The sequence below is a fragment of the Larimichthys crocea genome, chromosome X (assembly GCF_000972845.2).
Source record: "Larimichthys crocea isolate SSNF chromosome X, L_crocea_2.0, whole genome shotgun sequence".
Lineage (NCBI taxonomy): Eukaryota > Metazoa > Chordata > Actinopteri > Sciaenidae > Larimichthys > Larimichthys crocea.
Window position 1 is genome coordinate 17757689 of NC_040020.1, and position 15409 is coordinate 17773097.

The 15409-nt window shown below is 40.9% G+C and overlaps 1 protein-coding gene across 4 annotated transcripts in view; it reads right to left on the reverse strand.

Moving 5' to 3' along the window:
• Positions 1-263: 263 nt before the first annotated feature.
• pdca (phosducin a) overlaps positions 264-15409 on the reverse strand; it is a 65781-nt gene continuing 50635 nt past the window's right edge. Inside the window, exons 1-6 of one of the 4 annotated variants that reach the window (XM_010749475.2) lie at positions 6414-6497; positions 3772-3832; positions 3423-3559; positions 2903-3122; positions 2632-2744; positions 264-764 (exon numbers count right to left, since the gene is read on the reverse strand). In XM_010749475.2, coding sequence (XP_010747777.1) covers positions 576-764; positions 2632-2744; positions 2903-3122; positions 3423-3559; positions 3772-3820 — 708 coding nt within the window. In that variant the 5' untranslated portion in view covers positions 3821-3832; positions 6414-6497 and the 3' untranslated portion in view covers positions 264-575. Of the gene's footprint in view, positions 765-2631; positions 2745-2902; positions 3123-3422; positions 3560-3771; positions 3833-4253; positions 4575-4841; positions 4989-6413; positions 6498-15409 lie in introns of those variants that run through there. The other 3 variants (XM_019266738.2, XM_027283759.1, XM_027283760.1) reach the window with 3 other exon arrangements.

The window sequence follows — 15409 nt, forward strand, 5'->3', positions numbered from 1 at the left end:
AAAAGTTTGTTTGTTTCAGGCACTTTTATATTATTTTGTGAGAAAGAAGCTAAGAAACCAAAACCAAAAGGTAGATATCTCCTGAAATGTTGTATGCCACATGGACTACAGTATGCACTATGATGGTAAGAAAATATGTTGCCAGAGTTGTCCAGCTGAAAGATTATAATGAATCTGATCATAAGTCCAGGTATATACTGTTATGGATTCTGCAGTGCAGAAGCAGCCTGTACAATGTTACACAGACACACAAACAGAGAGCACTTGTAAAGTCATGTTTTATTGTAGAGCTATGACTGCAAAGCAGTATTTCAGCACAGACTTTCTCACACCATGTAGTTAAAACTGCTTCTACATACAATTATCATTCATTGTGTGCTCGTGGATGTTTACTATTGTGCGTGTTTATCTGCACATACAATGTAAATGCTTTCTTAACTCCTGTATGTGTGTGTGTCCTTTACTGTTATATTCCCTCTTCCTGCTTCCTCTTTCTCTGCTTTTATCCACTCCCCTCCACTACAGCTCCTCCTTTATTCCCCTTCTCAACGCTTATCCATTCTTCTTTCCTCTTTCTACTCCACGTCCCCTCCCTCATCCTCATCATCAGCACATGCTGTGAACTCCTTCTCAGGTAACAGGGCATATTCATTGAGAAATGCCTCCACGTCCGTTGCAAAGAACTCTTCATGGAAGTGTTTGGTAACAGCCAGGAAATTTCCCAATAACTCACCGGCTTTGTACACCAGCAGAGCAGGAAGAACCTGAAATGATATTGATAGGAATCAAAACATTGATATTAATATAGTCAGTATTTAGCATCTCATTATTTTGTAAAGGTTTTTCAATAATGAGTTTAAGTCGGTTAATTTCATTTTCTAAACTGTCAACCAAACAATTAGTTATTTTTCAGCTGCATGTTTGTATAACTAAAATAAACCTACAGTAGCGTGTCAGAGGGAATGTAGTAAGGTTAGCCAGTTATCCATTAAGTTATGGATTGTGGCTGCTGCTGTGGTCCTGCATGACGTCCACTACATATATTATTATTGTCATTATTGCTATCATATCTCCATTACAGTTTATGACTTGCTGCTGTTGTCATTGTATTTGTACAATATGTTTGTGTTGATTTGTCCTGTACACGTGACATCCATTGCATGTCTGTCCGTCCTGGGAGAGGGATCCCTCCTCTGTGGCTCTTCCTGAGGTTTCTTCCACCTTTTCTCCCTGTTAAAGGGTTTTTGTGGGCAAGTTTTTCCTCACTGGAACCGAGGGTCTAAGGACAGAGGGTGTCACTCCCTGTACAGATTGTAAAGCCCTCAGAGTCAAATGTACTTTGGGACTTTGGGCTATACAAATAAAAAATGATTTGATTTATTCCTCACATTCAACTAAACTAAGTTAACGTTACAGTCATGTTAGCCTTTTTACATCTTACCGTTTGAGGTAGCGCGTGTGCATCTTCCTCAAATTAAAGTTTTACGGTTATAATTGAACTTAGCTTAATCACACTGCAAACGTGATTTCTATGATTTTCTTTTTTTATTGTTTTCTCTTTAAACATCTTAAAACGTTGCAATGCAAATAAAATTAATTTAGCACATTCAGTATTTCCAGCTCAAACCATCAAATCAAAATCAACCCTTATGAGTATGTGTAAATTTTTTTTACTGTTGTATTTTAATGGACAATTTTGCTCTTGTAACGCAAGAGAAGCACAACATGAGATTTACCCCATCACCCTATCAAGATCTATAGACCCCAGAGGGTTAATCCTTAACAATATAATTATAATGTACTTTTTTTATTGACTGTTTGTAGTTTATTTTCTTTTATTCTTTGATTACGTAGTCACTATTAGATGTAATCAATTACAAAAAACAAGTCCAGAGTCAAAACAGAATCACTCTGCTGTTATTTCCTGTGTGAAAATTGACTTTCAGTTCCTGAGTATAGTTGCTCTGGTTTCATAGTTCCCTGAACTTTTTGGTCAGAAAAGGCTGAAACATGATACCATAATCAGTGCCATGTAATCATGCAAACACACACTTCTTCTGCTTCTGGTTTAAAGATATCTAATATTACTCTTTCTAGTGCCGCATGCACACCACTTGAAGAACTGTTGTGCATTGGAGGGGTTAAACAGTCAATTAACCTTTTATAACCTCACAGTTTTTTCATTGGTTTATTTATTAGGAATTATATGGTAAATGGACTGTACTTATATAGCACCTTTCTAGTCTTCCGACCACTCAAAGCGCTACAGGACATTCACCCATTCACACACATTCATACACTGATAGCATTGGCTGTTTATCAGTTTGAGGAGCTAACCATTCATACACATTCATTCGATGGCACCGATAACAATTTGGTGTAGCAATTTCAGTATCTTAGACTAGACTATTATTAGTAATATATTTGGACATGCAGACTGGAAGGGATCGAACCGTGGATCAAACCGCCGATCATCTGATTAGTGGACAACCTCCAAGCCACAGCCACTTAATATGGGGATTACTGTAACTTAATGACTTAGACTAGACTGTTATTAGTAATATACTGTACCTGCATACCACTGTACCACATTTATCTTTAGCTGATTTCATTTTTAACCGTTTTACTAACCTCAGGGGAGAAGCGCTCAGCAGCACCTGTCGCCACAGCATCAATGCGACAAAATTTAACACCAGAGTACTCTGAAGCCAGACAGTCCAGACAGGAGTTCAACTGTTCACAACCTGATGAAGGACAAATGATGACAAATAATGCATGCATGCACAGCACTGTAAACCATCTCATAGGAATACATAGATATTTATTGAGTACATGTTGTAGCATGTTAGTTGATAAATAAATCATGTACTTGACATAAATCAATGACCAAAAGAAATCTAACCTTTGACACCATGCTGGTAGACGTGGACTACCACTAGGGTCAACCGATGTTCCTTCTCTATGACTTCCAGGAAGTCTTCTCCACTCTCGAGCTCGTAGACTGCTTCAAATGTAGGACCGAAGCTCAGGCGCTCATGCATTTCCTGCATACACTGTTTTCTGTAGCGTTTCAGGCAACGCTCATCCTCTTCCTGGATCAGTTCGTACTCCTGAACACTCATCTGGTTTTGAGAAAATATGTTATTATTTTTTGTTTTTGTTTGACACTGTTGTCCAAAGAAGGTAGGTACAATCATAACCACAGTAGTCTTAGTAGACACCATCTTCCTGTAGATGTAAACTTTGTCATTGTACGGATGACCCAGTCTATGATTTGAATCTCTTCTTCTGTTTTTACATATTGTGTTCATCTTGGTAGCACATATCTGTGCTATTATGGTTAAATCATCCTCTTATTAACTACAAAATCTGTCACTGGTATGTTTTCTTGTGTGTGAGGTTCTGTGAGTGTTTCCATCCACCTTTCTGGTCAGTCTTTCCTTGTCATCTTCTCGTTGACTGGACATTTGCCTGAGCAGCTCTCTTTTGCTTTGAGGGACAGTCTGATCCACACTGTCCAGCTTAAACTTCCGCCAGTCATTAATTACACCCTTTGGACCTGCAGACACAAATAGATACCCACAAAAACAGTTGAAACTGCACTGTTAGTAAGTTAGTAAGATCACCAAATACACATCAACTGCCTCAATCAATCATTGATTTTGAGTCAGAATGTTACATTTAGTGTGATGATTAACAAAAGCTACACTATACTGAGAGAAACTAGTTTAGCAATTCATGTCGACTACATCTTTTTGAAGTATGTCTGACCTGTATGATTGGCAGGCAACTCCTCTTCTTCCTGGGTAGAGCCAGACATCTTAAAAGCAGTCTGCAATATAATGAACACACAAAATGGATGACCTTACCAGGTCCATACAGAGAGCAGGTAAAGTGATGTGCCCTTCAAATACCATGTAACAAGTCCATTTCAACTCCAACTCCTAAAGGAAAATTTACATTTATTTCAACCTTTCTGTTCTTTGGGGGGAACATGGGCTTCCACAAAATAATCCTTTATTGGGGCAAGATCTGGGAGCATTTAGCTTTTAAATAGTATAGTTTTTAACCATAATCATTACAAACACATTGAGCATGGCTGAAATTAAACACAAAATTTAAAAAAGACTGTAATGGTCATTATGGCTAACTACATAGAGATCTACTGTATACATGGAAGCAGACATCCCAAGTTCCAAAAAGTCATTTCCGGGAGATGTGGGGGGGCGGGGGGGGTGATGAACTTGGCATACCTCGACATGTCGTTTGCAATCATTAAGTCCGCCGTGGGAAATGCTGAAATCACTGTTGCACACAGTGCACCTTGCCATGGTGTCATCATTCCTCACTTTAACAAGACAAGGATATACTTTCGTATACTCTGCTGTAAAATGAGTTTTGTATTTTTTTTTTCTTACTGGAGGATTCGCCCTCTGCCATTTCGCGAGCTGCATTGATTGAAGGAGTGAACACAGAATTTTTAAACCTGTGGCGATAAATAATAAGTCGGAGAGAGTACATCGAAGTCCCTCCCACAACGAAAGCTTATTGGTGTATTTTGCTGACCAAACCAATCGGCGCGCTCTCTCTCGCAACCAGTCGCCCTGAACACGAGAACACGCTGAACAGAGTTTTCGCTTGAATGCATGCACGGGTGCTTCATGTAGCTCATTGTATCTCAGTCTCACGCGCTCACCCCCCTCCCTTCCTCTCGCCTATGCCTGCGCAATGTAACTGAAAGTAATCCGAGCATGATGCGCGAGGTACTATCTTTTCTTTATGCTCGCACTCGCATTTTTTTTTAATCTCTCTCGCGTAATCCAAAATCCGGGATGTTTTACCTAGCTCGCGGGCATCAGGGAGCCACTGTCAATATCAGGGAGACTCCCGGAACTTCCGGGAGACTTGGGATGTCTGTGGAAGTGATGCTATCACTCTCATATATTATATATGAGCTGGGCTTAGAGCAAATTCTGCTGATTACTTCTCCAATATTCTCCAAGTAAACTTAATTTTGAGTTTGATACGGAGCTAGTTTATGACTTAGCATGACACAACATCTACATATTACCCAAGTCAAAATACACTACCAGACAATAAAATACACACTGGGAGCATGTAGTATTGTTTTTGGGGTAAGGAAAATGCTGTCTTAATGTATATGAAAAGCTAAAATCATGAGATTATTTCTAATTCAGCCATTTTAGTGTGAACATAGGCCTAACAGCAGCACTTCCACATCCAGGCCTATCTGCAACAATTTATGTGGGTCCATGTGCAGTTTGGCACTCACAGTTGTCACACCCACTTAGTGTGAGCCAGGCTGACGTTTACTTATCAGATTATGCTGAGATTACCAGGAGTCTGACATACCTAGGACATCTTATTATGGATGTGTATGTATGTGTGTGTGTGTGACACATAATTTGCTATCTTAGCTATTCAGTCTGTTTACCTTTTTGTAATAAACATGTTTTAATTTATTGTTATGGTCCTGGAATTTTAAGTTTAACTTTTATTAATCTTGTGTCTTTTAAGTGTCCTTGTCCCATTCTGTGTTTTTATTTTTTTATTTCCTACCTCAGTGCTTCATTCTATTGTATTTTTATTGTATTCAAATATACCGGACTGCTATGACAACCTAATTTCCCTTCAGGAATGAATAAAGTCATCCATCCATCCATCCATCCATCCATCCATCCATCCATCCATCTATCTATCTATCTATCTATCTATCTATCTATCTATCTATCTATCTATCTATCTATCTAAGCAAATCCTACGTTGAATTGTTGAAGTGTGCACTGGTGCTCTGAGTCTCAACAAATACACTAATAAGGAAACCACTTCTTTCCTGGATACACCCATCAAAGCTGCACTGAAAGCTACTGTGCTGATCTGGCTGAGCTGTTTAGAACAACAGTTTCGTAATCAACACTACGTCAGTCATGAAACTGATGATGCTCATTAGTCTGAGGCAGCTAATTCCCAGAGGTTATCAGACTAATACACTTCTTGCATGGTTGGTTTTCATTGACTCCAGACCTTCAGGTGCAATGGTTTTAAACATTGCATAAAATGATCAAATAGTATCTGAGTAGATGCACATTATTACAGTTACACATTACAATATACACGAGCAAATGATTTGACTAAAGCAATGATTATCTAAGTATAAGTAAAGTAAATCCACATTTCTGGGAAAACGGACAATAATGTAGTACTGCAGCAATAAATATACACAGAAAATATCTTACGTGACTTTGTTGTAATTCTTTGTGCCAAGACTGCAGTGACAACAGTGACATATAAACTATACCTGTAGCTCCAGAACTTGCCTGTTTGTGAAGAGTACTAGACATACCATACAAATATCTGCATGGTACCTAAATAAAAGAGCCAGAAATTCCTACCTTCACGTCTTGAGTGAGAACTGGTGTTTCTTACAGCTTTTTCAGTATTTGTCTGATGTATTTGTTATCCTGTGTGAATCTAGGCATTCACTCCTACTTAGAGAACTGACAGGTGAGAGCAGAACACAAGTTTAGAAAAGGGTGGGGAGGGAAGGGAATAAGCTTTATCTTAACGGTCATCTTCATCTCTGTCACTGCAATATGATGTGTAATATGATTAGGTGTAATACCAGGCTTAGTGTTATGCATTGATGACAGTAAAGCAGACACAAGAGACACTAAGTATTACTCTGTATCACTGGAATTTACATAACAATTGTCTATTATTTTTAGATTCTAGATTTTCTGCTTGCCAAGTTTACATATATATTCAAACCTTAAGCTGTTGCAGGTTTAGCGTGTGCGTGCAACATGTGCACAGACTTCTGACTGCTTTTATGTCAGAGAAAAGCTTACATCAGATCTGCTGCAGAGAGAAATGAAAACACTTGGACCCAGACCTGCCACCAGTGCCAGGCATAAGAGGGGCAAGAAACAACACAGCGGTCAGGCCAGAAGTGGAGGGTTCACAGGAAGGTTCTGATTTTGTACTACATTTGATTATTTTTAGGGATGACCTTATTGTAGAGCGCGATAAGGGTTAACTGTTTTAGGAATCATTGCCACTGTCAAAAATGTGAGGTGTCAATGTCGTGGACAAATACCACACTTTCAATGCAGAAAATTAGTACTAAGTTTAACAAATTGGAACATGCCAGAAGCCATTGGGATTTCAAGGCCCAGTCAGGTATCCCTATGACATTTGGGGTACTTGGGTGACAAAAACATTTGGGAAAACAGTGACAGATGGGAATATTATTTAATATTAATGATGTTTTTGTCCATTAGAAATATGTACTGTATAATGGGTATATTTTTGATAATTTGGTGAATTTGTGAATATTATTTCAATTTGTAATTGCCCACTTCACTCAAAATTAATAAATAACCAATCCACACATATATACCAGAGGGTGTATGACTCATCCACCTCACACCGTCCTCACTTGATTATTCCATAGAAAACAAGCTTTTTATCTAGATGGCATGTAGGGGATTATTGGCTCTCTGGGCCCTTCCTATCATAATTTTTGCATGAATTTTCCCATTTGGCCAGTCTACATGTCTCCATGGTTCTGGATGCCTCTCTGGAGTTTGCAGAGCTGGCTGGATTTGGCCCTGGCTCCAAGAGGTCACAGGGCTAGACCTTCGCAAGTTGCATTACACTTTCTTGTTGCTTGTCATTTTGACAAACAGGTTTGTAAAACTGCTAGAACAGACTGTGCTGGAGCAGTTTGAGCTCCAGGGGGCTCCCAGCCAGTAGCACAAGTGTCCTTGCAGAGGATTATATTGCGATCTTCTCTTGAGGCCAGGCATCAGAAAACTGGCCACTGTCTGTCTAACTCTAGAGCCCATTGTCCAGCACCACACACCTACTCGGCACTCCCTTCTTCCTCATTCTGATCATCACTTTGTCATGTGTGCCACCGTGCTCAGTGGTGATCCACACTTTTAATTAGGTAGGGATAGTGAGTCATTCAGAAGAGAAAATTACCCCAGATACCAATGGGTGATCCAGTGGTAAACATCCATCATGCAGTAACGCAAATAGAGGGGAGCATGGATTGAATAGGAGGTCTATTCAAAGTATCAGCCTGCAGTATAAAAGGGAGAGAGAAGTTAGACATGTGGGTAGTAGGTTCCCACAGAGGATATGTTTTTCCCTCTCAAGCACCAGACAGTACACCTTACAACATGAAAAATGTATCTAGAAGAGTATGCAGAAGCTACCATTACATGTTTGAATAGAATGATGTCGAATGTCACCACAACCTACTACACAGGTCATGCAGACCAGACTCTGATAAGCAGCAAACACTATTTCACTATTAATGCAAATGCAGATGAATATGATGTGGATTGACTGTGTGGCCAACAGTGCCAACGCAAAAGCTCTAGGAGTGGAACAGTGAACAAAACCTGATACACTGGCCGGGAATCAAACCCAGGCCTCCCGGGCGCCCAACAGGAATTGTTTAGCTAAACAGCCCTAAACTGTTTCCCATTCATTCTCTATGGAAACCACTACAGATGTAATGTGCCCTCCAGCCACTGACGCCTTTTGGCGCTGTAACAGTTAACAGTTTGAGCTCCTGCCTCCCCCGCTAACAGAATGAATGAAGATTCAGTGAAGAGCAGAAGCGTGCAGAGGCGAGATCGAGATAACACATCCACTTTGTACAGCGCATTTGTTTCATCCAACAAAGGTAAGTGACTTTTATACGAAGAACTAAATAAAACAATAGATAATAAGATATGATATGACATTTGATAATATGTATGTTGTATCAGAGTTTTGCACTTTGAATAACATGACAGGATCTTTGGGCTTCTCTCTCTTTGGTAACGAAACGGTAAACTAGCCAGTAACGTTAGATATGCAAGACTTTTATTTCTTACTTACTCCAGTTTAACTATCATCATGATATATATGATATATATGTCAGTATAGTACTGAAACAGTACAGTAACAGGGGCAGAGGGGGAGAGTCAGGGGGTGAAGTAGGGTTCAGGGCAACTTGAAAGGTGTTTGTGTGAGCACTCTTTGACTGTTTCAAGTTGCCCATAACACCTCAAAGGCCCAAGGTGCCTGCTTAGGTGACAAATAAGGGAGGACTCATAACTGTGTCAAGCAGTTGATATGGTTATCAAATTACATTAAAGGTCAGATTTTACACATCACATACATATCTAATATATACATCTAATATGTTTTTTCCTCATATGTCACAGGTCAACATGGAAAAAAAAATTTTTTTCCCCTGGGAAGATCAACATGGTTTTCCAGAAGGAACCTAGAGGGTATCTCCGCCAGCATCCAACTGATGCAGCTAAGCTGTTCGAGGACAACTCTTCTCTGCAGGACAAGTCTGCACCTCTGAGGGAGGACACAGTCAAAAAAAATGCCCTGACTGTAGTCCGCCAGAGAGGAGGGGACATCTCAGACAGGACAGGTGCTGGGGGAATACATCCTGCAGTTCAGAAAGTATAAGGGGAAGTCATTTCGGTGGCTTTTAGAAAATGATGTCGGCTAAACAGTCTACCTCCTCAAACACAGAGAGAAAGAAGAGGCTGTAGGAGTGTGTACAACAGAGGGGCACAAGAAGGCCAGCTTGTTGTCTTTTGTGGATTATGCCTGCAGCTTTGAAGAAGTCATATCTTTCCTGCATTTTGAATCAGAAAAGCCCACATCTCAAGCAGCTTCAGAGGACGATCAGCTGGTTGGCTTTGGTGCTCCTGCCAAGAGCACTTGGCAGGAGGCGTGGGAAAAAAGGGCAGATGGCTATGCAACCTTCATCATGAGGGCTAAGTGTTTTCCAGGGTCTCAGATGTGCAAACTACAGCTGTATCTGAGAAAGAAAGAGTGACAGAGTGAGAGAAAGAGTCAGCGTCTTTCCCCTCTCCACCAGTTCTTTTTTTTTATACCTGTATTACTTTCAAAATACATCTCACTAAAGAAGCATATTTTAAGAACCCTACTTCTTTTTGTTGGTGTCACAGTGATGGAAGATCAAGAGGAGCTGGAGAATGAGATGATTGATTATTGATTGTTTTCATTGTTGCTAACTGACATAACAATGTCTGTTTTAGCACCATCTGCTTCACTGTCACTGTTTGAGATTGACGAGTGGGCTGTTGCCGGGGGTCTGTATTCAAAAAGCACACCTAATTTTTAACATGTTTATTTACACACATGAGCACCTAGCGCTAATGCGCTAGCCACTAATTCTAGCATTAGCCACTAATATTAGCAATTATCATGTCTACTACAATGAGCAGCTAGCACGCTCATGGTATTAAAGCATTAGCCGCTAATGTTAGCAATTAACATGTCTTTATTACATAGAGCAAAGTCTTATTTTGAAGGGACTCTTATTTTGAAAATAGCCCCTTGTCGTGGAAATTCGATAAAGACTGAGAACACGACTTACCGACTGTGAACACGATCAGTATTAAATGAGAGTTTTTTCTTGGCCAAGGACAGACCACAGTACGACTACAAGGTCGCAAAGTCCTCTCTGCTGATAATAATCAACTGCTCCTTTTGTAGACATTTCTCCCCCTCCCTCTCCTCTGAGGTAATAAAAGAGAACTCAAATGCAAAGGGGGGGTTACCCTCAATATCTGCTTTACTCCCCTTTCACAACCGTGGCTGGTACCAACACTCCGGGACAGAGAGAAATGTCCACACTCAAACATATATCAACCCATCAGGAGGCAGTCTCCTAAATAGGACAAAGTTCATACAAGTTAAACACAAAAATATAATTGTAATATAAAGTAAGCATAAAAAAGTAAAAACAGAGTTAAAAGAAATTTTTCCACTACACTTCCCCCTTTTGATTACACATTAATCAAAAAAAAAAAATACAGACAATCATTTTACATCAAACATGACAATTCACAAGGATTCAAGACATTCATCATTCTGATTGCTGTTAGAAATGACGTTTACTATTTTTTGTGAAAGATACACCCTGCTGTGTCGATTACAAAAGAAATATATAAGGAAAAATAAAAAAAGGGGAAGAAATCACATCTTTACATCTCATCCTCAGACGAAGCTGAGGAAACCATAATCACTAACAGGGAAAGGATCTTCCCTTTGACAAAAAGTTCAGCCTGTTGACAAGAGTGCATACTGACCAGTCACTGTCTCGCCTATCCAACGATGCATCAAGGCTTTCATACAGGTCAGAGTGCCTGTACAAAAAAATAATATCAATCCTAGGGTGATAAGTACAGGTAACAAAAGTTGGAAAAAACCATTGCACCCCAGGGTCCGAATCTAGCGCTCACCATGCATTAAAGGAGGTTCCTGCCGAAGCAGAGGGCCCCAAACTCATCTCGAATCTTCTCAGTGCAGTAATACAGATGTTATATTGTCATTTTATCAGGAATTTAAGTCACACATGCATCACCAGTCAAATTAAGGGTTACACACAAACCACCGGTACGTCAGTAAGATAATCTAGGGCCATCTCATGTTTCAGCAAAGTCTACGATGAGATTGTTGAGTGGTTGTAAGAAGTCTAAAGCCATTTATAGTCTGATTAGCAAACAAAGACATGGAAAAAGTGACATTATCCAGGTGGTCTGCCAAAAATGTCACACCATAACAGGAAAAAAAAATCAAAAATGCAATCACAAAGAAAACCACAGAATGCATCTCATCCCACACCCAAATATCGTCTTTGATCAGCCACTGATGATCATCCCTCGAAGGTCAATCAAGTTGACTCGTTTTTTTTGTGCTCTCTGGAAGTATATTGTGTAAGTGTAATCACGGTGCAGTAGAAGCGGCGCTAGGTTCTCACTTGCTTACTATGATGAATCAACGCAGCCTCGCTTTACGTGTGTGCATGCGAGTGTACTGCAGGCTTGGTGGGGTTACGACTCCGTGGGGTTGGGCACCCTCTTGCAGTGGTGGGCGTGGATCCAAGTTTCTCTTTGCGACCTTCACCGCTGTGTGTGTTGTGAGTAACACTTGGAACGGCCCTTGCCACCTCTCAGACCTCCAGTGCTTCCTTCGCAGGTTTTTTATCCACCACCAATCACCAGGCTGGATCGAGTGTGGGGACCTGTGGCCTGCTAAGGGAGGGCTGCTTTAACCTTTGGAGAAACTTGGACAACATAACCAGAGAGCAATACTCAATCATGTTAGTATGTAAGACAAAACAATGGGGAGTGAATCCGTCCATGGACAAACCTGTTTCTTCACAACATTTAGCAAGTTTTGCTTTGAGCGTTACCATTCTCTCTCTTCACTGCTCCCCCACTCTGTGGTGATATACACAATGTTTTTTCATGTCAATGCCTAAGAACTGTCCCACTGCCTCCACTGCAGGTTTACAAAGTGTGTGCCGTTATCACTACTGATTCTTGATGTAATTCCCCATCGTGGAATGATTTCTGTTAACAGAGCCGTGGTGACTGCATGGTGTTAGCAAAGCTTCCACCCACTTAGACCACATATCTACCATCACTAGACAATACTTCTTCTCTTGTCTGGAGTTAGTTCTATGAAATTCATCATTAAGTGATCAAATTGTTTGTCTGGTGTTGGGTGTGCTGCTGCAGGGAACGGAATACCTCTTCGCATTGTAGGTTGCACAAATAACACAAGATTGACAATATTTCTGTGCATATGCTGCAAAAGCCCTTTGTAAACCAGTGTTGTGTTATTACCTGTAACATTTCCCTTTTGACATATGGTCTAACCCGTGTGTCAATTTAGCAAAATGAGGAAAAAAAGTGTTTAGGGAAACAGGGCAGTCCATCCGGACCAACCAAACCTTATCTTTGTATTGAGCTCCACATGCTCTCCACTGGGTTACTTCAAGGAGGAGAGGCAAATGACTGAAGTGCATAGAGGGAGTCAGGGAGTGTGTGTGAGAGAAAAAGAACGCCTCAGCTGGGGGAGGAGGAGTGGATAAAACAGCAGCGCGCTTGGCTGCAGCATCCGCTCGCGCATTTGCCTTTAGATACAGAGTCTGTGTCACCTGTGTGAGCTTGACACTTGCAAACTGCAATCTGTTTTGCAAAAGAATAGCATCCAATAAAGCTAAGACTTTGTCTATGATGTAAGTAGGCTTTCCATCAGATTTAAGAAAATTTCTGTGTTTCCTAGTGCGCCAAAATCATGCACCACACCAAAGGGTAGCGAGAATCTGTATAGATAGTCACTGAGTGACCTTTTGCTAGTGTGCAAGGCCACAGTGAGAGCTATCAATTTCAGTGGCCTGTGCCGAAATATTAGAGGGCAAGAGCCCGATTGCCACTAATTGAGTGATCATCACATACAGCAAAAGCCCACTTTGTTTAACCCAGAATGAGTATCTCGAAAGGCGCAGAACCATCAACATAAAAGATCAGGGTGTAAGAGGAGTCTCTTGCAGATCAGGTCGGGTGTGCAAACCTGTTGAGAGATAGCAACACAATCATGAGCTTCCTCCTCATCTGGAGAAGGCAAAAGAGTGGCAGGGTTAGAAACAGTGCATCTTTTCACAGTAATGTTAGGCATATCCAACAAAACAGTGTTGTATCTTAACCACCATGCTGTTGAAAGATGTGAGGTTTTTTTGTTCCAACAGTATCATAGAGACTGCATGGGGAACAAGAAGAGTTAGATCAGAATATATAAACAATTTCCCTAGAAGTTAAAACAGCTTTCTCTGCAGCCGCTACTGCCCTGAGGCAGCGAGGCAATCCAGCAGCCACTGGGTCTAACTTCGAGAGAAATAGGCGCCACTGGTCTCACCGCCCTCCATGTTCCTGCCAAAAAACGATGTCATACAAAACCTTCTTTTTATCCACAGTCTGAGTAAAAGGCCTGAGTGGGTCTGGGTAGGCCTAAGTAGGAGTTGGACTGCAATAAAAGCTTCAAATCAGTGAATGCCTGTGTTTGCATCATGAGTCGTCAAACGCTCTGAAGATTGTAGACCTTTTACCATAAATTAGGGCTCCCAACGGGGCTCTAACTCAGCATAGTTAGGGTAAAACTGTCGACAATAAGGCACATTCCCAAAAAAAGACATTAGTTGTTTTTTTGTCAGAGGTTGGGCAGATTTTTGAATCGCTTCTACACGTTTGGGGAGAGGGATTTGCCCTCTACTGTGAATCACATGGACCCAGAAAAACAAACTCCGTGCTGTACAAATTGAAGTTTAGACAAACTGGCCTTATGCCCATGATCAGCCAAATGCCTTAAAGCGTCACTGTATCAGGCCTCACACTGCTCTTTTGTGGGGCTACAAATCATCAAATCATCAAACCTACTGCAACACATGCTGTCCTGGGGGTCAGGACTAAGGCTCTAAGCTGTCTTTAGAGCTGCCATTGTAAATAGTTGGACTCTACAATAACTTGACACAAACGAGTGAACGTGTATGGTTTGCCATAAAGTAAAAGCAAACCAAAATTGATATCAGGGTGCATGGCCACTGAAAAAGGCAGTTTGAGAGATCAACTACTGAGAAAAAACTTAGCATCTGCAGCACTTGTGATAAACATAGTGTAGGGATTTGGAACATTGGAACACGTGGCTGTACTTGCAGCATTCAACTGGTTGGCCTTCATCCTAATCTTTTTGACAGGAATAAAGGTTGCGAACGGAGAGAGAACAGACATGGAACAATTACGCCGCTCGCAAAGGTGATTGAACACTGGATTCAGTCTCTTGTTTTTAACGGATATTGTTGTTTGCATGGGCGAAAGTCAGATTTTGCAGTTATCATTACTGGCTCACAACCCTGAATTAGTCCTACATCATATTTATGCTTTGCCCCACAAAATATCAGGCCACTTCTTTCAGAGCAGGTACATGCTTAACATTCTCTGCTGATAGTAAGACATATTTCTTGTGTGAGAATGAGTCGCTCAACAGCAACATCTGCACAGTGCGTGTGCCGTGGAAAGAAGACTGTAATGACTGTTATATACCTGCAGCTGAGGCGAGTAAGTGACCAATGGGTCACTTGTGCTTTGCCAGTCTTGAATATGTACCATCTTTCTACAAAAAACCCCAAAATCTTCCCACCTATCCTTCACTGTTTGGAAAAAGACACGTGAGGAAAACCAATTGTTTGCATCAAAACTTTCTTTCTGTTCTCAGTCAAACAAACAGAAAAGCGCTGCGCGGTGGTCATCCCAGAAAAAGGAGACCGTAGTCAGTCGTTCTTGTGTCACTTGGAGCCATGTGTGTTCATAGTCAGAGTCCGGCCAAGATTCACATGAGATGTACAATGTAATTCATTGATGTTAGAAACTCTGTTATCTGTAGGAGGACACAAGCGTTCTTCATTTTTGTATCAGCTGATCAGTGGATGCAGAAGCCTCTAACTTCCACTGTATGCATACAACACATTGTCGGGGATCATAACAGCATTCAATGATTC